Raw genomic sequence first — 27,342 nt, forward strand, 5'->3', positions numbered from 1 at the left:
GTGCTCTGGGTCCTCGTTGAGACCCGCTGCAACGGGCTGACGTGGACCCCAGCTAGTTGGCTTCTGAATAAATTCCTCTTGCTTGTTGCATCAAGAAACGTCTTTGGTGAGTGATTTGGGGCGGCGCCTTCCTCAGGGGAATCCAACATTTGGGGGCTCGTCCGGGATCATGCGCTCACCCCGCTTCACTCCCGAAGTCGCTCTTAGAGGAAGAGGTAAGATTAGTGGCGCCTTGGTTTGTCTGTGTTCTGTTTTCTGTTTTTCAGTGAGACCGGTCAGAATTCTGAAAGGGGGTACCCACTGTCTGGCAGCTGTCCCGATCCCGTAAAGGGGTCGAGACTGCGGTCGGTAGACGTACTAGGAGCACCGCAGGCTGCAACCCTGGGGGACGCCTCGGGGAGGTTGGGAGGCCAGGGACGCCTGGTAGCCTCCCGTCTGTGTTTCCGGCAAGGTGAATCTGATGAGATAGGGTTGATTTTCAGGTGCCAGGAATATCAACCCTCTGATTCCTTTCGGTTTCTGTTTGAAAATCTGAGAAAAAACAAAAAGCGGCCGCTGTGTGTCTAATCTGTGTGTGTCTCTGTTTTTTGTGTCTTTCATGTGCCTAATAATTGTTATACTGACAATGGGACAGACTCAGACAACCCCCTAAGTGTGTAAATGAATATATCTTTCTACCTCTGGATGGTATTAATGAAATTGATTAAAAGACAAGCGCTTGTGAAAATTGAGTGTTCTAAAACTTCCAGAAAACCTGATAAAAAGTGTTAAGCATTAATGCTAATTTGAGTTTGCCTGAGGCGGGCATGTCCTGGTAGTTGTCGGCTGCCTGAGTTTACCTAGAGTCATTTGAGTCATGTTATCTGCTAAATCTTTTAAGAATAGAATGCTTAGAAGCTTGGCTTTGTCTAGTGTTCAGTGGGGGTCTTGTGAGTAGGCTAGCGTATTTGTTGCAGGTAGGTGAGCTGGATAAGTGTGGCAAGTGAACACCTTTTAAATTGTGTGTTGCAGTGTGTATGCCTACCTGCAGCCTGAGAATCTTTGTAGTAACTTAAAGCCTTAGAGTTTTGTTAAGTTGAGATGTGCTCTGTGTTTGCTGGGAGATTGTGCTGTGAAGCTCATGGTTGCAGAAATTGTAGAATGTGTTTGTGAGTTTGTTGGTCTAGAAAATGTTAGTTTGACAGTTTGCAGTGTCCTGCTTCTCAGTGTTCACTAGAAGTTAAAGTTTCTAATGGTTTTAAGTTCTAATTAAAACCACTTAAAGTAATAAAGAAAAACATTTCTCTATGCTAAAAGATGTATGTTTTAATAAGAAAAAGTATAAAAAATGAAAACTCTTCTGCATGCTAAAGAATGTGTTTTGTGATAAAAGAAAGTAACTTTGTTCTAAAGTACAGCTATTTATTTAAAGAGAGACAAAGAGAGAAAACAGCGTGGTTCCTTTTGTTGTGGAAGATCCGCTCAGCCTGTTGCTTTGGGGGGAGGGTTAAGATGTTTAGAGATAAAGTGAGATAAACCCAGTCAAGCCGCAGGCAAGCCCAGGCATAATTCTCACCGGCTTATGTGCTTGGGACCATGGGGCAAATGAAGAATAAATTACTATATTCTTACAGATATAGTCGTGCCTAGTGAAATTAAAGCAAGTGAGTCTTGATATCAAGTGCACAGCAAAATTAAAATCTCGTTTCCAGTTAAACAGTTTTCTTTAACTGTTAGTCTGCTCTTAATGTTGAAAGATCACAGCAGTTTCTCATGCTTAAAGTCTCAGTGAGTTGCCATGAAATCGTAACGTTAAAGAGACTAAAAGCTAAAGTTTGTTAACAACTGTATAACCTTTATTTGCCTTTGAAATATTTTGTTATTAAAAATGATTGCATGGCCTGAAAAATTGAATTCCTAAGCAGAATAGTAACAAAGCTTTTTTCAGCTGATTAAATCCACTTAGTTAACAAACCAAAATTTATTAAACTGTAGAATCTGGACAAGATTATGTTTCTCCCAGAAAAACAGGTTTCACTGTGAAGGTTTAGATAGACGAACGTGTGACCACTTTTGAAAAAAGTTGTAATAGATTTTTTGAGAACCACCAGGTCTTCTTGTTTAATTTATATGCTGTATGTTTAAAAAAAAAAAAAAAAAAACATGGGAGAATCTACTATTAAAGAGTAAAACATTCTTGAAGCTTTCAGGGAAGACCTGTAAACTTAAGCACTTTCTCTGTTTTTTGTATCTGGTCTTAGACACTTATGCTGAGTTATGTTCTTATTATTTTCACTGTTTGTAAGCTATTGATTGTAAGCCAAAGGTCATCATTTCTCAGTCCCTAAATGAAAAAGTAAAATGCCTGATCTCTTTCATCTCAAAGCATATTTCTAGTCATATCTGAATATCTGTGTGAAAGAAAGAGACATTTAAATTTGAGATTCTGCTTAAACTTTTAAGTTGAATTTGACTATAGCCATATTCATTCTTCGTATGTATCTCTAACAGGTCTTTTGTATGCCTGGTAATATTATACTCTGCCTTGAGTTTAGACAGTTCTTTCAGCTAAATATGAATTCTTATTGTAGCTTTTTTCCCCTCCTGAAGATGAAAGCAGAAGAATCTACCATCTGCTACCATTCTCTCAAGAATGCTTAGTAACCTAGAATTAGTTTGACTTTCTGTATGTTGTCTTTAAAAATTGACAGCAGCAGTCTCCCCTGCTGCCCCACTTTTTAAGATATCTCGTTTACTGTGCTGAGTATATAGACAATAAATGTGTAATGATAGTTCTAAAAAAATTAAATGCAAAAAGGTGCTTTTACCTCTAGTTAACTCTGATATTTTCCAGAGGGCCCCTGGAACATGTCAGAAAAATTTTTTCTCACTAGACAAAGTATTTGACTAATTTGGCTTATTTATCTGATATATATATATTTATTTACCAAGAAAGCACTGTCAAAGAGAATAATGCTAAACTTTGTTACTGAATGTTTTGTATTACAGAAATACCAGAATTTCCTTATGTCAACTGTTTTACAGTAAGCTCTCATCATATCTTTAACCATTGTCATTTGTAAGTCTTTTGTCATTTATAGTATTATCCCTAAACTGGTAAAGAACTAGATTTCAGCAGAACAGGTATTAGTTACATAATATTACATAAACTAAAGAAAATGATTTTGTGTCTTTTTGTTTCAAATGTTGCTGGTAAAGTGTTTTAACCTTGTTCTCTTAAACTGACAACAGTTTAGTAAATGACTATCTTTATGAGCAGAATTGAAACATCCTTCTCTCTACTTGATCCCTCCAGAGTTTAAAAACTTTCAGTGACTGTTTTTGTATTCCATGGCAGTATGTTTATTTGCACGAGTTCAATAAGAATCTGCTTTCCTTGTGAGAAGACTACTTAAGAACACTGGTTATACTACCAGGGCTTTGACTGGAATGTCGTACCTGAGAGACATGTGTATAAACTCAGATGTGAACAACTTTAAAGAACTAAGATTGACTTTATAAAGCCAACAAAGCCCCTTGGAAGAACTGGCCTGGTACCTTGCTTACAGAGTTCCCAGCAGCCTTACCAGGTGAGTAAAGAAGGTCACTTCCTGGCAGGTGCAGAGACCTCGAGAAGAGAAGAATTCATCCAAATCTACAGGTACTGCAGGCAAAGCCTGATGGCAAGTCTGGCTTAGCTGTCTGGCCTCAAGAGGCCTTTAAAAGTTCAATCTGAAATTCCTTACAAAAAGTTCCAGCAAAGCATATTTAAAAGAGCCTGTGTAATCAATTGCTCTTCTTGCTGCACCTGTGCAAATAATCAAGCCAGCTGTTAATTATTTTCTTAACCTAGTTACTTCTAGTAAAAATGAGAGTGATTTTAGAGAGAAGTATCGTTTCAATAATGCAGCCTCCTTCCAGAATAAAAAATCCAACTCCAGATGTTGCTACATAACCTAATAACACAATTTGTTTTATCTTGCCTAGAAGCCACAAAACTGCAAATAGTAATAAAAATGAAACCCAGAATAGAAGCGCCAGCCTTCTGAAGCCCTCTCAACTGACCAGTGATAGAGACCTAGCTGCACCCTTTACTGCGCCCCCTTCTCAGCATGAAGCAGCCAGAGCGGTCATCACCCCTCTTCCCTAGCAGCAGCTAGAGTCTCTATCTGTAGAAGAAAGAATGAGACCATACCCATAGCCTTCCCTAGTAAAAACAGGTATTTAATCCCTCCTCCCGAGGGATAGTGGGCTTGTAACACTGGAGTGACCCCATGTGTCTCTACTTCTGCCTTCAACTCCTCCCGTGATTTCTGTATCATGGTCCAGCTGGTGCCCAGGTTGATGTATCATGATGATCTCTCATTCGTAGCTGAATTTGAACCTAAGCATAGATATAAGAGAGAGCCGGTCTCGCTGACCTTAGCCGTGTTGTTAGAGATAAGAGTCGCAGCTGGAGTGGGAACGGAGGCAGCCGCTATTGTTCAAGGGAACCAGCATTATGAAAGACTAAGGACTGCTATTGATGAAGACCTAAAAACCATAGAGCAATCCATTACAAAACTTGAAGAATCTCTGACTTCCCTCTCTGAGGTAGTCTTACAGAATAGACGAGGGCTAGATCTGCTGTTCCTAAAAGGAGGAGGACTGTGTGCAGCTTTAAGAGAAGAATGCTGCTTTTATGCAGATCATTCCGGGATAGTAAGAGATTCAATGTCAAAACTTAGAGAAAGGCTAGATCAGAGGAAGAGAGAGCGAGAAGCAGGCCAAGGACTGTTTGAATCTTAGTTCACTAGGTCCCTGTGGTTTACAACCCTGATATCCACTCTGGCTAGGCCCCTACTCATCCTTGTGTTGCTCCTAACTTTGAGACCCTGCATATTAAACCGGTTGATAACTTTTGTTAGAGAAAGAGTGAGTGCTGTTCATGTACTAATGTTGAAGCAACAATACCACTCACTCACCTCACAAGAAGATACAAACATTCCATGATTGGAATGCCCCAAAAAGAGAAGTGGGGAAATGTAGGATCTGAAGAATCAAAAGTTAGCATAAGTACAGCCATCTTAAGGCCTAAATACCACCCCCTAACCCAGAAGAAGGAAAATCATTAGAATCTTGAAAAACAAGTTAGTTAGCCTGTGTCAATTGTAGTGACCTTTAGTTAGCCAACCGTAAATCAGTTAATCATACATGCCTAGCTTATCTTGCTAGAACCACCCTAGACATTCCGAAGGTGATCTCATCTAACCAGACCCCAGGATGTGGCGCCAGCAAAAGATTTGTGAGCCTATAGAAAAAACCCTGTATTGTAATTATGGAAAATTTTACCCCTTTTGAAAATGCTATAAAACCTTCTGGCTTTGTGTGCTCTGGGTCCTCGTTGAGACCCGCTGCAACGGGCTGACGTGGACCCCAGCTAGTTGGCTTCTGAATAAATTCCTCTTGCTTGTTGCATCAAGAAACGTCTTTGGTGAGTGATTTGGGGCGGCGCCTTCCTCAGGGGAATCCAACAACAATACAGTAAAATTTCAAGAACTCCCAAAGTAGGGATATATTGATTTGAAATTTTTTTGTGGATTAGAGTAAATCAAATATTATAAATATCCCATGTATGTTTTTAAGAAGTATATTAGATATTTAGCACAAAATTTAGTATACTGGCACAATTGTACTAAATTCAATTATCAACTTATCTCCCTTTCTTCCCCTTATACTGCTTTTGCATGTTTGCTTGTGTTTCATCCATGAAGAATAAGAACAGTAGATTAAAATTTCATATTACAGTTATTTTTTAACTTGTTTAGATCTAGTAAAATGAACAATTCATTAGATAGCATTATACAGATTTTAAGAGAATTGATCATCTATTTTATTATCTTTTTTGACCTTTTATCTTAGGTATAATTTTGTTTTAGGTAACTGCCAGAAGTCTCTGAGAGGATATTCAAATAAATGTTTTAATGAAATTATAATAATTTTAGAGGTTGAAATATTTAGATTTATTACATTGACTATATTTTTGTTTCTTCTGCAGTCACCTTGTTTTAAATTTCTATCATTTTCATTTAGGCTTTAAACTTTACATTTTATTTTACATGTTTGTTTTTCTATGTAGCAGGAAAGTTAAAAATAGCCATGATGTTTTTATAGCCAACAGTTGTGAGGGTAACAATAACATTTAAGCTTATTTTTCCCAGATCCTACTTTCAGAATTTAAATAAATACAAATTTTGACTCTCCACTGAAATTTTTTTAAAAACTTTACTCAGTCTGTAACATGACCCTTCTTGTAGGTATTTACTTACAGCACCTGAGCTTATATACCAAACCCAGGTGATTTAATGACTATCTTTCATGGTAAATCTTTTCTCTTCCAAAAATTAAATTTTAATATTTTCATATAATTTTAGAACCATACTTGCAATTTTTATACTTAACTATGTGTATAATGGTTTTTAATGTGGATTTGCTTTATGTCACTGCATTTATTTCATTGCTTTACCTTACCCAATTCCTTTTTCTTTTCAAAGTATTCTTTTCTTATCATTCTGTTCTGTAGATGTCACCATTTTTTACAGCTTATTAAGAAGACCAAGTGTACATGTGTGTATACACTTGGGTATGTGTTCACAGGGGAAAGGATCATAAAGAGATGATCTCTTCCACTGAATATTTACTATAATTATTTCTTATCTTCTGTCATTTTTTATTTGTTCCTTTCTTCATTCATAAGCATGATCTCTCTACAGCAAGACAGACACACTGTCATATGTTGTAAACTCAAAGGTGTTATCACTGTATTATTTCTGTCAAGTGGAATAGAAAGTTCTATCAGCACCTAGATCTTGGTAAGAGACAAAGTATGTGAGCCACTTTTTCTCATTCACTGTTTGGCTTGTAGAGAGTGCACTGATACGTTGAGTTTGGAGCTAAATTATTGGTGTTTGACTGTCTTCAATTGAGGCAGGATTTACCCTGACATTAATTTCTCTGACAGTTTGAACAAAAAAGTCTGAGAAACTTGGCTGACTGAATTCAGGGCTCTTCCTCTTCCTGCCTTTCTGAGAGTCCCCGTCATTGATACATAATCATCGAGATCACTAATCATTTATTTCCTCCTAGAATTGCCAGATTTAGTTGACAAATAAAATACATGGCAACCAGCTAATTTAGAATTTAAACAAACAAATGCTTGTTTTAGTATAAATATGTCCCAAATATTGCATGGAACATACTTACCTGGCAACTCTTTAAATACTATATTATTCTTGATAACTACCATCTTCAAACATGGTGGGAAAAAGAAAAATCAATGATTTTGTACTCTGGTTACATCACAAAGCTGGGTCCTGCAGTAGAGAGAGTGCTGCATAGTTTCTGTAGCCATCAACCCTGGGGTTTCTGAGTATGTAGTCAGTGGTAATGATGTAGCATTATTACCAACAATATTTAAGGTAAGCATAACATTTGTCAAGATTAGTAGGCTTGTTCTATCCTAAGCATTAAAATATGTTGCTAATCACTAGTTCTTATAACTGAAATGCCTCTCATATTCTGGAAGAAAGTTGTGTATCAACCATAGTCACTATGTTGGTGTGAGTCAGTATCTCATGCTCACCCCCACCCCCACCATGGATTCCTAATATTTTAGTTGGAAATTTGAAGTGACTATATCTGGAATTGCAAATTATAAGGCACTTTAAAACAAAATCTCTTCAGTTTTTTTTCTTAAAAATCTATATATTCTTAAATAAAGAAGTTCTGTATAAATGCTATCATTTTTATTATTTCATATTGTTTATGATATCATTAATAAATAACTGATTCACGTTTCTGATGAAGAATAATTGTATCAATTATAAGTAGTACATAGAAAACATTTCCAAAATCTAAAGGCTTAAACCAAGATTTTGCTGATGTTGTTACTGATTATGTGAATGGATAAGAAATACTGCTGGGCTCAGCTGGTAGGTTCTTTTGATGCACCTGGGGTTACTCACGTGGTTTCAGTTTTCCACCAGTTCAGCTGGGACTGAGTATGTTAAGACACCCTCACTTCTCTGATGATTCTTTCTGTCTGGTGGCTATCAGGTCCAGAGAGTATCAACTAGCCTGGTTCCTCTCTGTTCCACGTGCTTCCCCTACCTTACACTAGACTGAACTCCTTCCAACGGTGGGTTCAGGTCAGATTAAGGGCAACCCCAGAGTACGAAGCACTTCATAAACTTCTATTTGCATATTTGCTGATGTCACAATGACTGAGGCAAGGTTACTGGCCAAGCCCAAAGTCAATGAAGGAGAGAATACACAGATCATTAATATGGGGAAGCCCGATGCACTGGGAGCCTTGACGGTAACAGAATAGCACAATTTTATTAGGTCTCTGGCAACAGAGAAGGTATATTAGATAGGAGGAAGTATTTACTGACCAAAACTGACTAATACATGTAAATATAGAAACAAGAGTGGTGCGATAGATTTGGTTTTTAAATATCAGAATATTTAATTCCAAAGATTTTGTCAATTATCCACGGGGGCTTTTGTTTTTGTGGGTTTTTTTTTATCATGGTAAAATGGACATTGAATTTGAATTCAGAAATACAGCTGTTAATTTTTTAATGTCTGTCTGCTAGTTACAGACATACTATTTAAAATCTCTGCATGCTAGCTTTATGAAATGGATATAGTAATACCATCAATGGAAGACCAGAGTAAAAATCACGCATAAAAAATGTGGAAATTTCTTATAAGCAAGCAACAAGCAAATTTTTTTATGTGAATGCATAGATGCTGAAATATAATGGGGCATATATTACTCAAATAATTGAATGTTTCTATTGAAGAGAGTTTAATAAACTTTAATAGTAAATAGTGAATTTGGGAATAATCCAAAGAGAGGAACTGCTCTCTTAATTTGAGGACTGGTCTTTTAATTCAGAGCTGGCACAATATTTATTTACTTTTTAAATTTTTATCTTGTGAAGGTATAAAACCCATATGAATAATTGTTTTAAATATATACTAGAGTCTAAAGAATATCATTGTAAAAAGCACCAAATTTAAGAAATTGAGTATTGCCATTACTTAAAAAAAACCCTCATTTTCCCCCAAAAATCCTATCCTCCCATTCTTTTGGAGATAATGACTATTTTGACTTTTTGTCATTATTTCCTTATTTTTCTTTAGATTTTTACCAACCAACTTTAGGTGTGCATTTCTAAATACTATAATTTAGTTTTGCCTGTTTGTGAACTTTGTAAAATGGAATCATACTGTGTGTAAACTTGTCCTGTGTTGTGTTTCTTTTATTTAACTTTCTACTTACAAGATTTACTCACCCTGCTACTGATGGTTGTATTCCTATTAATGTTAATATACCTGAATTGGTCAGTATTTTTTGGTGTCTTGTGTTTTAAAAAATTCTTACTTATCCTGATATCATGGAAGTATTTTTCTGTTTTTTCTTTTTTATTTCTAGGAACTTAACATGCTTGCCTTTCGTCTTTAAATCTTCCTTCCTTAGAAATAAGATTTATATGTGTGGTATGTCAAAGGATGCAATTTCTGCTTTCTTAAATAGATACCCAGATGGCAGTACCATTCATTCAAAAGTTCACCTTTTCTCATGTCCACTACTCCATATACCTCTGACATGTAAGAAGTGCCCACATATTTATATTTTTCTAAGCTATTTTGTTCCTCTACAAGTCACTTTTTAAATGTATTTTTTTCAGGGAACTTAACTACAAAGACATAGAAAGCACAGTGTTTATCTCAAGTATCCCTTATTCTCACTCAAATTTTGCTTTGCAAAATTACTCTAAGGAAAAAAGCTAAGTTGTATTAATATGACACATCTTTATATCATTTTGAAAGATTATAAGAAAAATAATCATCGTTTTCTCCCATGATTCACTTGCATATGTAGTTTAAAGAATGGTAGAAATTAGGCATAGAAAAAAGATTATTCTGAATCACCATATCTAAAGACTGACATATGTGAACTCCTATCTGTGGTTCAAGATAATTGTGTTCAAGTTTGAGTTACTAAAAGCAGGCCCCTTGCACACAGCTTTTATAATTTATTAAAAGGATGAGGAATTCCACAAACTAGAAGTGATTATGGATTTGCTGGTGGGCACACCTGAAGGTGTTTCTAGAACGTAATAACTGTAATCACACCATTCTAATTACTAAGAGACCAAATGTACATGCATTCTGTGTTTTAAAGTGGACAAGAATAGCCTATTTTCTAAAAGTGAGTACACTTATTTAAAATGCCAGTGTACAAATATAAACCTAGTTTGTTGACCAAAATACACCTTGTCAAAAAAAGAGAACTTTTTTCTTTAAGTTTATGATCCTACTAATGTCAATTATTATGATCTTGCTGTTTTGTACTTGAGGTGAAAACAAAATTACGTTGCTGGGAAAAGAGATAAAATGAAAAAAAAACAACTGAAAAAGATTTGACCTAATTATTTTAGCATACTTAATATGTTTTACATTCATAATTAATCTCTTTTAAAAACTATGTGGACTTTTAAAATGATAAATCTAAAGCTTACTATGGAAAAATATTAAATTTCCACCAATGTGTGTTAAAAATTCGCAAATTCTGTATTAGAAGGCAAACATTGTGAGCAATAAAGACTTTAATTAATATCTGAAGAAAATATTAAAAACAGAAATAAAAACAAAAAGCAGAAAGTTATTCTAGTCCTTTGATTTGAGAGTCTCTAATATCTCAAAAAAAAGATTAACTTCACCAGGAAAAATTCAGATCCATGATATCAAATGGACAGGTAGATAGCATTATCTGAAATTTAGGGAAGTACTAGTTAGACAAATGAAATATCTAACTGTGCCACAGCAAAGGGAACCCTTGTCACGAATCTACTGTTCAACCATCAATGATCATGGCATCAGTAGGCAATGTTTCAAAGGTTACATGAGTTATAGCTTGGTCTGGGCAGGAAGACAGGATCTCCTTATTTTACTGTTTATAAGTAGATAAGTTCTGTTCTTATTTGTTCAAGTCACAGCGGTAATGACATGGGGAGGATGAGAAGTATAAGGCTACGGAAGGTCTTTAGGAAGGGAATACCATATAGACTAAGGGGAGGTGACGCAAACACATATACCAAGGTGTTTTTTTCATTACCTTTCACTATGGCCATCCAAATAACGCCTCTGTCGTTCAGCAGAGAACCTCTAAAAACATGCCAAGACATGTTTGCAACTCACAACTAATTGACCGATAAACAACCAGTACAATCAAACACAAGACAAGTCCTCATACCTCTCAAGGGAGAGGCCAATAGATCATGGACACGTGCTCTGGCTTTAGCGTATTTGACAGACTATTAAAAATCCTCTCGCAGATGGCTGAAATATAAAACATTCTTAAAAGTTTAAGTTCAAGGAGCATCACACAACTGAAAGGCAGCTGGCTAAACCAACAACGCATGTTAACATGAATACAGTTGGGATCAAAATATATTAACTGTTTCCTGCTCCATTTCAGAAACAAAATCTGCAATATTTGTCATTGCATTTTTCAAAATACTGTATCAGTCTTTTCATAGACTTGTGACTGCTCTAGCTGCCTGGCTGCCTAGACTATGGAATTTCTTATTAAACACACACACACAGCAGTAATTGTGTGATGCTTCGTGGAATTTGTTTAGTACCCTCAGTCTCCTCTATAAATATGCATTGCTGACAGGATTTATACATTTCTCACAGTGCCGTATAAAGAGTACATACAGACCAGAGCACAGTGCCCTCTGGTGCACACACAACATAGAATAAAATATTTATGTACCAGTATCTACCTAGAGACAGACACAAAAACGCAAAACTAAGTTTTGCTTCCGCATGCACGCTAAACCAATCACTGGGAATTGTAAACTTCCACCACAAAGAAACGAACCAAACTGATAACTGTACATGAAACATTCTTTATGGCATAGATCAATACAATCTAATCTGTTCAGGCAACCACTTTTACACTCCTCTATTTAATGTATTCACTGGGTTTAGGGGGAACAGGCAGTCTGCTGGATTTAATATATGACTCCTTTTGTGTAACTTATTCAGATTCTAATATGGAAGAGCTGTAAAAGTTGAAGGCCATATATCTCAATCCCCTCTTTTTTCTCGGCTTTTGCTGTCACGTCCAGTTTATCTGCTATTTCTTCTTAACCTATTGCCAATTCTTCCAGTTTACAAATGTAGAATTACCTTTTACATAAAAAAAGATGAAATGACTCAACTCCTCGGTGATTATTAGGAGATACCATTTCCATTTAGGCTAAAAAAAAAAAGTAACATAGCATGGTAGAAAGCAGAAAGGAAATGACATTCAAGAAAATTCACTTAAAATTTTGGCTATTTAAAATGATAAACTCAATCTCAAATTATACTGGAATGTACTTTAAAGAAATGGAGCATTCTAGAGTTTGAGTGTAATTCACAAGTGGTTAACATTATCTAGTTTCTCTATAGTACATTATATCTACTAGAAATACTTTTCAACAACAAGAAAACGTTACCATGGTGAGCGGTAAATAATAACCTTCTGATAATAACCCTTTCCCATCTGAAACTTTCCCTTAAAGAAACTTATACACAACCTTCAAAGAAGAGAGCTCTGTAATTGCTTTCCCTTTACTTCATACCTGTATATCTTGTATCTTGTGCTAAATCCCTGCCGGCTTCTGTCCACAAAATCTGTGTATTCCTGTGAGCGATGGAAGGGTCCCTTATCAGAGAGGAGCCAGTCGAAGGGACTTGTGGCATGCTGATCCGAAACAGCAGCAACCGCTAAAACCCAGCAATGAAGACTCAGTGCTATCCACTCCCATAGAGCCATCAGAGAGAACAATTCAGCACCAGCTCTGCTCCGCCATATCATGCTTCCACTGGGGACTTAGAGCCTTCATTCTCTTAGCTTTCCCTCAACACCTAGACAAAATACACAGGCAATTAGTGAGCCCCTAGGAGACTGTTTTATAGCAATTAAGGTGCTGAGATGGCTAATCCTTTTTAAAAAATCTAGTGTCATTGTTTTAAATTAGATGATAGAAAAGTGAATAATAATTAAACCAAAATGATTTCTTTTTTCAAAGCTGTGTATCTTTCATACTTCGTGTCTTTTTGAATTTATTGGAAAATAGGTCACTGAGTCATAACAGGCCTTGCCACGATACTGTTAAACGGTGTGGATCTGGATCATTATAAAGCCAACAGAGGAACAATCAGAAGCTTTGATAATGAATCTTTCTTTTTGGCCTAAATGTTCTACAACACTGGACACTTTTGAAATAAATGTTGAAATGATTATTTCATAAATTGTGTTACAAATTTTAATACCAGGTGTATTTTATTGTTTCGTTACTTTCAAAGAGTATGCTTTAACAATGAATGAAAGACGTTCACGTAGTTGTTTCTGCAACATAAACTTGAATAGTATAAAACTGTGGGTCTATGAATATATTAATCAATAAATGTATCTGTCTATCGTATGTCATTTATCTATCTCCATATGTAGACAGGTGGATGGATGGTGTGTGGGGTGAGTGAAAGTGGAGGTGTGAGTGTTTATACAGATATTTTTTTCATTATTAAATTAGGATAAACTTTCACATAATTATTTCAGAAGAATCATAATTAAATTATATTTAGGCCCATAAAAGATTTAAGTGTGCATTTATGTCTGATTCATGAGGTAAACAGGAATACCTATGAAATTTATACATACACAAACCAAAACAATGCAGATTTCACATAAACTATGAAACCACATACATTAATTTTACAGCCATTCAAAAATAAACACTTGAAATTCCAGTGTAGTACAGTAAAAATAAGTTTACACCAAGCAGCTGATACAATGTGTTTATGCTACACAAAATATTCTACAAATATTTGAATTCAATTTTAGTTTCTATCCTCCCCAATCTTTTCCAATATTATGATCTACAGCACATAGAACTGTGCAGTGTATCAATTTTGATTCATCAGAAAGTTCTGGCTATCAGAGTTTTTAGTCACAAAATCTCTTTAGAAAACAATCAAAATGTATGAAGTAAAATATTTTAATTATGGTAGTAGCCATGTTTCTCTGGTATTTGAATAAGGCAATTGATAGCTTTAATTTGCTTTCTAGTTATAACCCTATAATTCATAACTTAACCCTAAACTATTTACATATGGAGATACACAGCAATAATTTTGCAGCTATAACGCATCTCAAAACAGTGATAAATTATGACTGGCCTAAGTCATCAGATTCACAATCTTACTCACTACACCATTAAAAGGGCCAATACCCACATACTCCAAGAGTTATCCCCACCATATGGGTTGCTCTACTATAGTGATTAAAGAATGCTTATTTTTGTAAACAACATAAGAAGATATACAAATGAAGGCATTTTAAAGATGATGTATCATTAAGAATAATAATAGAAATCATATAATAGAAACATTATAGAAAAAGATAGGGAGATTCCAGATCTCCGTAAGTTATGCGAATAAATGTAGCAGCGTCAAATAATTCAACTCATAACTTCCATTTCTGATGAAGAAAATAAATATTTTTTCATATTGTTTTCCTTATGTGTAAACTGCCATTTAATGTATCATTTAAAATCGACATATATCATTTACATTCATGAACTAAAAATTATTATGTCTAACAGTCTAGTATAATCCCTGACTAATAGATATATTTATCATCTATTTTAAACACACTTCGTTAAAAACACAATTTTTATTCGCTGTCAAATGCATTCAAACTAGAAACATTTACTCACTACTATGAAAAAGTTGTATTTCCTTATGAAAAGCACCAAGGACAGTGCATAGCATGCCGTAAGAATATTAGGTATGTTTCAAAGCATGTTCCGTACTGACATAAAATCATGTAATTATATACCATAAAATCAAACCCAAATTTCTTCTCTAGCACATGATTTTGTAAGATACAGAGTATTATGAAGGTATGACATGATTGGCCTACAAAGCATTTAAAGTCCTATTCTAAAATTCTATAACTTTTCAATATAAAATTACCCAGAGCCACTGTTGTTATTTTTTTCTTTACCAAATGTGTTGAAGATGTTTCATGGTTTTCATATTCCCAAATGTTAACATATAGGAAAATGGAAATGCTTTCTTAAGTTATGTATATAAGAACTACATAAAATATTAGTATTAGATTTTAACTATCTGTTTCTTATTTGGTTGCACGTTCCCACTTCCATTCAGAAATGAGATTTTCTGAAAGAATAATTCAGTAGTACAGGAGAATATCAATCCTGTCCAAATATAATTTTTGAAATCATTATAATTATATGGTCTTTTTAAAGATATGAATAATAGCCAAACTATGATAACCAACAGTTCTATTGAAGCTGTCTTTGAAAAACTGCCTTGAAGAGTTATAAAACTGGACGATAATTAATGTTAGAATACATTCAGGCAAGAATGTAGGCTTCCACAGATCCCTGGGACAAGTGGCCATTAGATTCTATATTCACTAACAAAAGGACTCCATTCATCTAGCTTGTCACAAAAAGCATGTAAATGCAGATTTTAATCACGTTTGTATATGAGTACTAATATTTACTAAATTTTCCTGAATTGGGTTCTTTATTCGGTTTAGGTTAATAACCACATCTCTCTGTGTTTGAAAGATGACTTTATAATACAGATCGCCGATGACAAAAGGAGTGAATAGAGTTCTTCTGAGGACGTTTTAAGGTCACTGTTGAAGTAAAGAGCTAAGCTTAGAGGTACTGCTAAGGAAGGAAAATCACAAGGACCAACGAAAGAACGTAAAATTATTAAACTAATAACTGAAGTTAATTTCATTCTCTGGAATTCAGGGAAAGGGCAGAATGATCTTGAATTTACTATTCTTGCCAAATATGAGGCCAACTAAGGAAATTACAATGTCAATGCACAATGTTTTCCAGAACATGCAAAAGTATATTTTAAGAAGAATAGGAGAAAGAAGAAAAACAATACATTAAAAACAAAATAAAACAAAAGTTCATATTTAAAAACTGACACTTAACTAAAAAGTGATATTAAGTTTTTCTTTTCAAAACATTAAAGAAGCAATAAATACTGAAATACCACACTGTCTTAAAAATAGATATCTAATGCATGGCTAAATCATAAATTCTTTCTTGCAAAATAAAATTCAATGGAAAATTATCAATTCATAAAACTTTTGCAAATACCCAATGGCCTTGAAAATCTATATAGAAAAAGACATTAAAAGGATGTTACATATATAGCAATATACACCAAAGCACATAACTATAATAAATAAAACAATATTTTACATATTACAAACATTACTTTTTTTGTGTGCCCTCTGGATAACATCCAAACTCCTTAATTTAAAAAAAACTGTCTTGCTTTGCTTAGCTCTTCATCCACACCTTCCCCTCATGTGTATGCCACCACCATTATAAACCACATATCAACTATGCTTCATTCAGAATTTTATTGCTCAAACTCACTCCACTCTCCACTTATCCTCAGGATCTTTATGTAACTTACTCTTTGCAACTGAACCAGTTTCTACTTGGATCCCCACATCTGTCTAACCCTAACCTGTTCTTGAACTTCAGACTAAATTTCCACTTCCTCCTCTAAATTTTCTACGACTGAAGTTGGTCATATTTTCTGATCCCATTACTTCATATATTACAGCACACTTACACTCTTTTTCTATTTGTATATTTTGGCTATTTCCCTGCATATCTCCCCTGACCCCAGTTAGACTTAGTTTTAAGAGGACAAAAATTGTTCCTACTTAACAACATCTGAGTAGTTAGCAAAGTACCTGAAATCAATTCCTTAATAAGTATTGGTTGAGTGAATGAATAAATGGTGATTAAATGAGTTCTAAATTAAGGTGTAGTTTAATGTGATACGGATGGCAAGATTGAGAAAGCTCCTATGTGGATGCATCTGATCTATGCCTCAGTAAGATGATAGCATTGATAGTGGAGAAAAGAGGGAAATGGAATTCAGAGGTTACAGCTTTGGTGTCCAAATCATAAACATAGATGACATGTTCAGGCAGTATCAAAGCAAAGCATTCTTAATATTCAAAAATTGTTAAAAACAAGGATTAAAAAACATCATTAATTATTAGCTTTAGGTAAAATTATAAGGCATTTATATATTTTTAATTTTGCAATTTAAATCATGGTATACATATAATTGTGGAAAACTCAGAATATTTTCATTGATGTTCTATTGTTTATAGTTTCTAAAGACAGACCAAATGAATGAGAATTACAGATAAAGTCAAACATAAATCCTTTTCCCACCAGTGTGTACAGTGTATGTTACATGGCTGACAAACTCAAATTTTAAATAATAGTAGTACGTACACAGCAGTTGGGTAGCTTGAACTCCTTCTTTGGAAGGTCATATACTAGGGAAAACTTAAATGCAGTTCCTCAGACTCCATAGGGAAATAGAAGAAAACAGAGATGATGAAAATGACAAGCTATTTTCATTTTCTTTACAACAAAATTAAACTTCATCGAGCTCTTTTGATAGGCGAACCGTTTACCAATATTTACTCATTTCACCTCCTAGCAACATGATGTGGTTTGTTTTACTATTATCATTTGCTTGTTCAGATGACTGGGGGTCAAGCTGAATCAACATGCAACACAGCAAGGATTCAAACGCAGCGTGGTCTTGAAGTCAACCTGCTATATCACACTGCAAACTGATTAGAACTGACTGTACATTGAAGGATATTTGTTAAGATACCTGTTGTCACTTAATGAAATGGTTTTAGCCAAAATAAAATTTTAGAACGGAATATATAAATAATATGAATAGGAAGTGAAATTAAAATGGAAGATATTTTTTGTCACTATTATAAGCAAGTGGTTTGAGTGAATATATATTATGGGTTCTTGAATCCTATCTGCTTTGTAAAATTTAATGTTTTCAATAAAGGTTATAGTTTGATCAACTGAATGTGATTCAGTTTAAAATATTTTAAGACATGAACTAAAAAATATCAGAGAACTATTTTTTCAGATTACATGTATTACCTTTGGGTTTAAAAGTATAATGATGGTCAGACTGATTTAATTTATGTATCTGCTCTTTAAAGAAATGCAAGATTAACTCAATAGGCTGGATTACTCAATCTAATTATAAATTGTTTCAGAGTATTACTAAAATTGAAAAAAAGCTATTGCACACACGTAAAACAGTTGATGTCTTACAGTGGTAGACATAATAAAATTTCAGCAGAATGAGTTGACTTTAATATTTTGCTGAAATGCAATTAATTTTTAATTAAGGTCAGTATTCTTAGTTCTCAAACATAACAAGAATGGAAGGATCATTTCTAACAAGTATTATTTCATTATTTCAAGTAACAACAGTGTGAAAACCAGGGACTACAGCTGAACAATATGTATATTTTATAGTACCAATTATCAGGAAAGATCCCTAGATTTAAGGAAAGTAGTTTTATTAAAGTCATTGCTTTTCTAGTTTAACAGTTAAACTAAAGTATTAAATCTGAGGAATGTATTCAAACATATATGGATAATGTAATGCAACTTCTTATTCACATATATATTTGAATTTTCATCTTTGTGCATGATAGATACATAGTACATAGGCAAATGAATAAAAGAATGAGAGATCCATTGTTCAGTGATTTATATCATTACTTTAATAATGATGTATTAATTAATAGCTTTAGTTAAATACCAGTTATGAACTATAATTTTAGACTTCAAATGACCTATAATCGTTCTCCCTTAATCTAGACATTATTTAAAAGTAATTAAATTTTAAGTAGCCTAATGGCATAGAATTTGGCATTTTATTATATGTAAAGATGTCAAGAAATTCATCAAGATAAAATTTTGCATGTTTCATAATATCTTCCATTTTCCATATAAATAAGTAGGATTTTTGATATCCTTTACTGTACTTCACTAGGAGTATAGAAAAATAGTTGCTTCATCTTGTACATCTGTTGAAATAAACAGGAATGTGTAGAAACTAAAAGTCGTTTTGATTGTTAGCTATATATCATTGGGTATATGTAGCAATTATATAAAAAATGAAGTGTTTATTTTCCTTATGAATTCAGAAGGCTTTCAATTTCCCTCAAAAATATAAAACAAATTTGTAAAAGCTAAGAAAGTGGTAATCCCTAAAGCAAGAAAAATACCATTCAATTCTAGGCATCACAGAAACCTGAGGTCATCCATCAGAGACTACAAAAAAATGGAATGCATTCACATTTGAATTAGCAGTTCATTTTGAATCCTAAAGACAAATGTCTGGGTGGGTTAATAATTACCTTAAATCCTTTTGAAATGGTGGTTTGAAAATTATTAAAATAACTGTAGGCTGGGTGGACTTCCATTCATGAATCTTCTCAAATTTCACAGCATACTACTATTATTTTTTTTAACACCTTTGTTCTTATGACCAGATTATGGAGGATTTATTTTTTAGAAATCCCTGTGGCTCCTAATGCTAAACACAGTCAAGCACTTGGTAAACTTTTGGAATATGTGTTGAATTGAACTTTTTCATTTTCTATTTTAATTTGTGGGCTTAATTTGTGGGGTTTCATTATGTCTGCTTCAACTAACAAAGATTGTCATTATGTTAATCTGTTTATTAGTCATACATTATGATTGTACTTTTTCACCTTTCTTCTTAATTTCTTTTTTTTCTTTAAGAACTGAACTTTCTTGTTTTAAATCACATTGTGTAGGTGAAGACTGGCCTTAGAAGTGAGTCTTTCAAGTCATTTAAATCTGCTAAAACTGTATTCCAGGGAGTCCTTCTTGTTATTTATTTTAGCTGATCAGGCAATACAGTGCCTCTGAATTACAGCTTTAAGTGTTTTCCATCCTAATGACGGCTGGTATTCCTCTGAGGAGTATATAAGCCAGAGGGAACTAATCTCCTGCCTGATCCTGTCAATACAATCTTGTTCTACCAATAAAGAAGAAGTTAAATGCTACTACCTAATGGTAGGACTGATAAGAAAAAAATGAAGACAAGGTGAATTCCATTCCCTAATTTTGTCCAGCACATAGGGGAAATTATTCTTAAATGTCCAAAGCCCCCTGAGTTATCTTTATACTTTAAATATAAAATATCTCAGTGTTCCAAAGTGAGTAATATATAACAAAATATCTTGGTAAAATTCAGACTGTACTTAATTACAATTTATAAGGGAAGTGGTCAGAGACTAAAGTTCAGATGCAGGATGTTTAGAATAGTCTTTATTTACATTACAAAATTTTAAAATAAAATATAAGGAATGGTTAAAAAATGTTTCTATAATCGGTGCTTTTGACTACTAAAACAGTGAGACACAAAGAGTTTAAAACAAAGATTAAAACAATCTAGAGATAGGAATGGAGTAGAAATAATGGTTATAGACATCTGGATTTAATATGGTTACCATAACTGGCAATATGATTCTGTTTTTTCTGGTATAGTCTGAGAATAAAAAGCAGTGTCTGAGGAGAACAAAATGCTTCTTGTCCATTAAAGAATTTTGTCACATAAATGCAAATTAAAGGGAATGTGAGGAAACAGTTAATTTAAAAAAGCGAACTGTGTGCAAATCTATGCAAGTACAAAGATGATAAACCTCTTGCCCCTGCTTTTTAGGTCAACTTTCTCAATTCCAGTTTTGCAAAGCTTTAGAAATGCTTTGTTTATTTTTTTTATGATAATACTGGGTAAAGACTGAAAGTATGATACTAACTTGTTCAACAAAGGCATTTATACTGCTGTAAATAAAGTCTAACGCATCCTAAGAACAAACCGTAGTACTGTGATGAAGTTGTGAAATCTTGGAGTTTGGTAACCAAATGGACAATAAATCTCTTGATCTATAATGGAATCAAAACTTATCTGAGTTACTCAGGCTTACAGGGTGAAATGAGCTATTTAATTACAAGTTATAATATAGAGAAACATAATGAAGGAGCACATCTTCTGAAATCATACTCGAAGGAAATAAAACATTGAGGAACATTTAAAGTTCAGTAGAATTATTAAAAAGTTAAAAAAGAGATTCTGATTAACTGTAGTATAAGGAACATGAGTCAGGGATTTGTATTTGTATTTTTCACTAATGCATCTGTAGCACCAACTCAAGAACCCGTCAAGAAAGGCTCTCGAAAAGTATACGGTGGACTAAGAACACTAAATTTATAAATTAATTTCTTGTAATGTTAATCTGAGTTTCTTTCATGAATCCTAATTACAAATCGAAAGCTATTACCCATCGGAAATATCTCCATTAACAAGAAGAGAACATGTTTCGAAAATCAAACCAAAACAAAACATGATAAGATGTCAACTAAGAATTGTTATAGCTTTATTTACAGAACTGTCCCAGTTACTACTTTTCTCTTTAAACTTATACTCTAATACGCTGGATGAAAAATGCACTCCTATGTCTGTACTGCAGATTCGATAACTCTCATCTTCTATCAAATAAAAATATATTTATAGTATAAAAATTGGACATCTGTGGAAATGCAACGAGTGGCCAAGAATTAAATTTGCCTTAGAGCATACTTCAAATAATAACAAAACCTGAGAGCCTCTTAAGAGCAATTGTTGTATCTTTTTCTTCTTATATTCCCAAGGTTTACCCCGGTGCACACCACTGATCAAACATCCAAAAAATACTTTCTACAAGGAACCAAAAGTAATAAAAGAAGTGATCTGCAACAAACGAACCAATCCAGCACCACGTAGTTAAATCTGTGTCTGCTGTTCTCCCAAGCCTTCTGAGCTACCATCTTATAAAACATGTCAGAACTCTGCATGTTTCTAATTGAAGAACCCTTTTTAGCAATGAACCTTTGCACATCTCGCCCAGCTACCAGAGATGCTGAGATGGCCCATATTTTCATATGGTCGTTAGTCTTACACTACCTGGTAGGCGATACACTCTAGATTTTTGAACTAAGCTTTTTTTCTGAAAAAAAGCACCTGCTTTCCCTATTATGCCCCAAAATACAATTTTGAAAACTTTTCACACTTTCAAGGATCACTCTTGTCAATATATTACTTTAATTTTTAAAATAACTCAAAACTATCTTCAAACTCAGAGTTACAAAGAACTTAAAATACTAAATTACCAAAGAAGAGCAAAGTAAACCTATATGAAAAAAAATAATCTATATTCTTGAAAAGTTTTTTATATAAAAATAAACAGCCATATTTTGAAGGATATTATAAAAGTAAATGGGACATGAGTATTTCTAACATATAGAAGCCATACCCAGCATATCATGTACGCACTAGTGGTAATTTTAAAATTCATGTGGTCTAAACTTGTCAGGAATTACTTTATAAATAATTATCTTAAGAATCAATATTACAGAACTTAACTGTGATCAAAATTTGGTAATTGGCCATTTTTAATGAACAGTTAATAATTATCTGGTTTCAAATCCTGAGCAAATAAGTTGAAGGACTATGATCTTCAGCATAGTCCTCTGCAGATCTCTACATAAAGGAGAGTAACATATCAAAATTTTATGACTTTGAAGATGAAAGTCTTATGTGAAGCTATATTAAACTTCTGTTTACCTTATTAACTCAATATTATTGTTGAGAAAGAAATATTTTTAATAGTTAATCACAGTAGTTTACACTGGAGTTGCTGATTCTTACTCTAAATAACAGCTGTCAAGGATAGGTTTAACAAGTAGTAAGGACAAGAATGATCTTTCATATTCATCTGGCCTATCTTTATATGATTGCAATTTCTTGTTTTGTCTTTCAAACTGATTAAGCAAGAGATGTGTTGAAATGTCTGTATTTCATGGGTGGATGAAAGAAACAAATGAAAACCTTCTAGGGTTCACTCTAAGAAGAAACATGGAAGCTCGAAATTATTTTCCCCCTGTTTTGTCACTATTTCAACATAACTAATTTATGTTTTTAGCCCAAACATAAAAATAGATACACATTTAAAAAAGTCAATAGTCTGTCCCTTGATGTGAAAGTTCACAAATAAGGAGTTAAGTATTACAAAAATTCTATTTACTTTGGAGAGAAGAAGGATCATAAAATCCATAAGCTATGTCTCCATTCGAAGGTGAGAAAGGTGCTTAAAATACGTTACCCAGAAGTTTTAAGACTAATTTTAAAAAATATGTAGAGTGCCCCTTAAGAAATTGCTCAGGATCTCCTTTTTCTTAGCAATGAATTTTAAGTTTCAATTCGCAGACAAGATTGGATTCACTTCTTAGTTCACACTTAAAAAACAAAAGGTTGTTCTTGAGTTACTGTGAATAATGGGTTTAAACTTTCAATAAGTAGAAACAAGTATATCTTACTAATCTAGAAAATAAACATTCCATCATGATTACTTATTCAAGAAACATTTTAATTAAAATAAACCAGTCGTTTAAAAACTCCATTTGGACTGAAATTAGTCATAAAGAACAAAACATATATTTTTAGTTGTTGCTTTTGTTAATTGCTGATTGACAAATCCTTTCTTATTTTACTTTGGAAACTATAATCTTACATATTATTCCACAGTACAATATTGAAAATAATAATTATCACCTTTAGAAAGTGTACTGTAATATTGTCCTTGTATATTAGTGACAGTAACCAGAAATTCAGTTCTGTAAGCTCAAGTACAGCCATTCAATTTAAATATTCTGAGTAAACCAGACTTGGTCTATATATTGATGTTTAGTGTTATATAAGAAAATGTTAAGAAAAGCATGGGTTAATTATTTTGAAGGAGCATTTTTTACATTACTATACATTTATTCAACCAGTAATTTTCTTCTAAAAATTTAGATGATGTTCATTATTATTTAAGATGTGTCTACTTCTGAAAAAAACCGCTCCATCATCTCTATGTGTACATTTATACAGCTGATTTTTCAAACCATCATTAATGTTACCACACCAAAAACATGAAAACCAGTTAAAGATATTGTCAACTCCCAGAAACTTCTTGATTAAATTAACTTGTTCTCTATTTAGCTACACAGAGGGAGCTTCTACACACAGCACTAAACTGCATATAAACTGCACAAAAACTTGTATCTTAAATGTATATGCTTATCAAATATATCACAAATGAAAAGAAAACTTTATATGCAACCTGAATACACATACGTGATTTTGTAGTATGATAACTGAATGAACCCATGCTTCAATTTTTAAACGTATTCTTTGATTTGATTTGATTTAATCACTTTTTCCAATTTGGCTCATATTTGTGGACATCATTTGACATGTTTTAAAAAAATATTTGTGGGTTGTTAGTATTTAATGAATCTATAATGTAGCAGTATGTTTATATACTGGCCACTATTTGACACTGAAAATTTAAAATGTATGCTTACTCAATTTTGGTCTTCTCAAGGCTAGATTGTTTTTTAATAGTACAATATTCTTGAGATAGCTTTTAAAATTAACAAAATGCAGGACTCCAGAAAAGTTAATAAGAAATAGCTCAATCCTGATGAGATTGGCTGATATTCACAGAAATCAGGAAGAATAAGTCTATCTATAAGTATTCTTTTACAATAAATCTATAATGGAATTTAAATGAAACACACCATTATGAGACAATAATTCTTTTATAGCAGAGAGCTATGATACATTTGGATGTAATGTTAACATATTTATTAACTTAATCAATAAATGTGTATTTTATAGATTTAATTTGCTGGAACTATAACAAGGTAGCTTCTTCACTAACTATTAAAGGAAATATGTTATGCTTTGGGTGCTTTTAAAGGCATCCACATCTGTGTAAATTAGGATTTAGGCATTAAAACACATGCCTAAATAATTAGTTTTAAGTTAAAATAGGTCAAACTAAGGATGAAAACCATTTTTAACTCTAAACTGACTAAAAAATAAAATTTTTGAGAAATTATGAATTGTGTTTAAGAGATGACAATGAATATAGGTGAATGAAAAAGTAAAGATTTCTTAATTTATTAGACTGAATGCCATTTCTCCACATCTGAATTTGTACTTTTATGGTTAAAAACAAACATTTAAAGTGAATACAGTTATTTATTTCATGGTAAAGGCCCTGTAATCCAATCAGCTCATTAAAAAAATATTGGCTTTATCTTTCACTGTTAGGAGAAAAGATATTGGTTAGAAAATCATAGCTGGTCTTATTTCAATTAGTAGAATATCATCTAATTATTCATGATTTATCACTTTTTATATGAAATTGAGAAATATCCCAGAATGGTTTACATGAAAACTTTACTTCAAACATTAAGTATGGAAGAGTGGATTCACAGACCATGAAATAATTATCTATGGAGACTTTGTAACTGGACAGTTTGCAAATGAGTAACTGGATATAAGTATTCCTAAAAACTCATTAAAAAATGCCTTGAAATGATAGTGATGAAAACCTTAAAATGTTATTGATGAGGATATTTGATGACCAGTGTAAATGGTAAGAGTGACTATCTGATACCTCTTAAAATAAAAAGTAAAAAATAAAATTTGGGCCAGAACGTACAGCTATATATTTTCAGTAGAAAGGCCATTAGTGTTCATGATTAAATTTCACTTTCAGGGAATATTTTTCTCTTTTCTAGAATAGAGTAAATATTATTACACTATCCCCTTCTTTTAAGAATCAAGATCATCCATGACCAATTGATATTCAAACACAAATTATTTTTTTCTTTAGTTCCTCTTTAGAACTTAGGAATTGTAAGCATTAAAAACATAAAGCTATATATAAAGCAGTGCCTGGAGAAATTGGTTAGAGTTACCCTCTTAAATATCTAAATGAAATTACCCAAGTAGTTGCTAAATTAAAACATCAACAATGCCAGATGTCACCTAATTAATACTGGAAAAACTGAATATGAGCTTATAAAAGATGTTAGATCTTATAAAAGATGTTTATAAAAGTCTGACTTATTTTTAGTTTCTCCATTTTGAAAATTGTTCAGTAGAATACTTTGATCTTGATTTCATTTAAGCTGACAGAAATCATCAGGTTACTAATATAAATGTTTAGATAAATTAAATCAGACTTCCCTTTCACTAAACGACAGAGAAGTCAATGAAGAACAACAAAATTTTTGTAAAAGTGACTATTCTCCCAGAACTACATTAAAGACTTAGCAAATATATGTAAATGAGAACTTAGATGCCTTAAGGGAATGAGTGTACTCTTGAAGTTTATTTTTTAGCTATACAATATTAAAACAAATTTGCTTAAACTTATCAGAAACCATGACACCATAAACCAAGAATATTTGATACTAATAGGTTTTTAAAAAGTTGCATCAGCATTACTTCTTGTGTTGAAATAGAACTATATCCAAAATGACAAAACATTTCAAAGAAAAGAACTGAAATGTAAATGTTATCTTTTTTTTCAAAATATATTTTGTTTTCATAATATGTTGTATCTTTTTAAAGCATTCTCATCTATCAGTTTATCTATAAGAAGACTATGAAGTAGATATTGTTTTCCCCACGTGAGAGATGAGGAAAATAAATGAAGAATGGTCAAAAGACCTCACTAAGAGCACATTGAAGAGGTGGAACGAGACCTAAAATTGAGGATGGAATCCTAGATCATCTCACTCTACTTTTCACAATAACCCACTATCAGGAGGTAAAGAGGAAAATGTTAAGAGTCATAGAGAAGTACCTCATTAATCATGTCATAATCATAATATCCAAAATACCTTTGTGATTTTTTTTAATAAAAGATGTTTGTGTTAAACTTGCCAGATTGGTGTCTGAACCTTTAATACATCCATTTTTTTAATTACTTAAATTGTAGACACTTATTTCAGTCAATAACTGCTTAGTTGAGAAATAACATGAAAAAAATCAAAACAATAGGAAATATAGAAAACTGAAGCATGGGTTGATAACAAAAACATCAAAGTTTTGAAGTCCTACAAATTGAGTTCTTTGCACTTGTGGTGAGAAGTACATAAGGCACTATTCTGTAAAGAAATTCCATTTTTATTTAAAGAATACACACATATAAGAGTAAGGCTAATTTTATAAATGCATGTCTGTGTATAATACACACACACACACACACACACACACACACACACACACACACACACACACTCTTTTAGAGACCCAGTGGTTCTTCCTGCTTAGGTTTGATTTATTTAACTATAATATACCAATCATTTTGCAAGAAGAAAAATCAAGATATATTGTAATTACTAACAATGTACATTTCCATTATAATTTTGAACTTATTTAAAAATCTCATAAAAGGCTGGAATCACATATGATTAATTGATAAAT

The 27,342-nt window shown here is 33.0% G+C and overlaps 1 protein-coding gene and 1 long non-coding RNA gene across 4 annotated transcripts in view; one reads left to right on the plus strand and one right to left on the minus strand.

Annotated features, from left to right (window-relative positions):
* Positions 1-27,342, minus strand: part of BRINP3 (BMP/retinoic acid inducible neural specific 3) — a 406,709-nt gene that overhangs the window by 374,632 nt on the left and 4,735 nt on the right. For all 3 annotated transcript variants that reach the window (XM_037014585.2, XM_037014587.2, XM_037014586.2), the window contains exon 2: positions 12,666-12,951. In XM_037014585.2, the coding sequence (XP_036870480.1) occupies positions 12,666-12,901 (236 nt within the window). In that variant the 5' untranslated portion in view covers positions 12,902-12,951. The remainder of the gene's footprint in view (positions 1-12,665; positions 12,952-27,342) is intronic.
* Positions 222-4,586, plus strand: LOC140845967 (uncharacterized). The gene is made up of 2 exons (XR_012124941.1): positions 222-3,569; positions 3,967-4,586. It is a non-coding gene; the product is annotated as an uncharacterized lncRNA (long non-coding RNA).

Source organism: Manis javanica, chromosome 14, assembly GCF_040802235.1.
Source record: "Manis javanica isolate MJ-LG chromosome 14, MJ_LKY, whole genome shotgun sequence".
In the NCBI taxonomy this organism is placed as follows: Eukaryota; Metazoa; Chordata; class Mammalia; order Pholidota; family Manidae; genus Manis; species Manis javanica.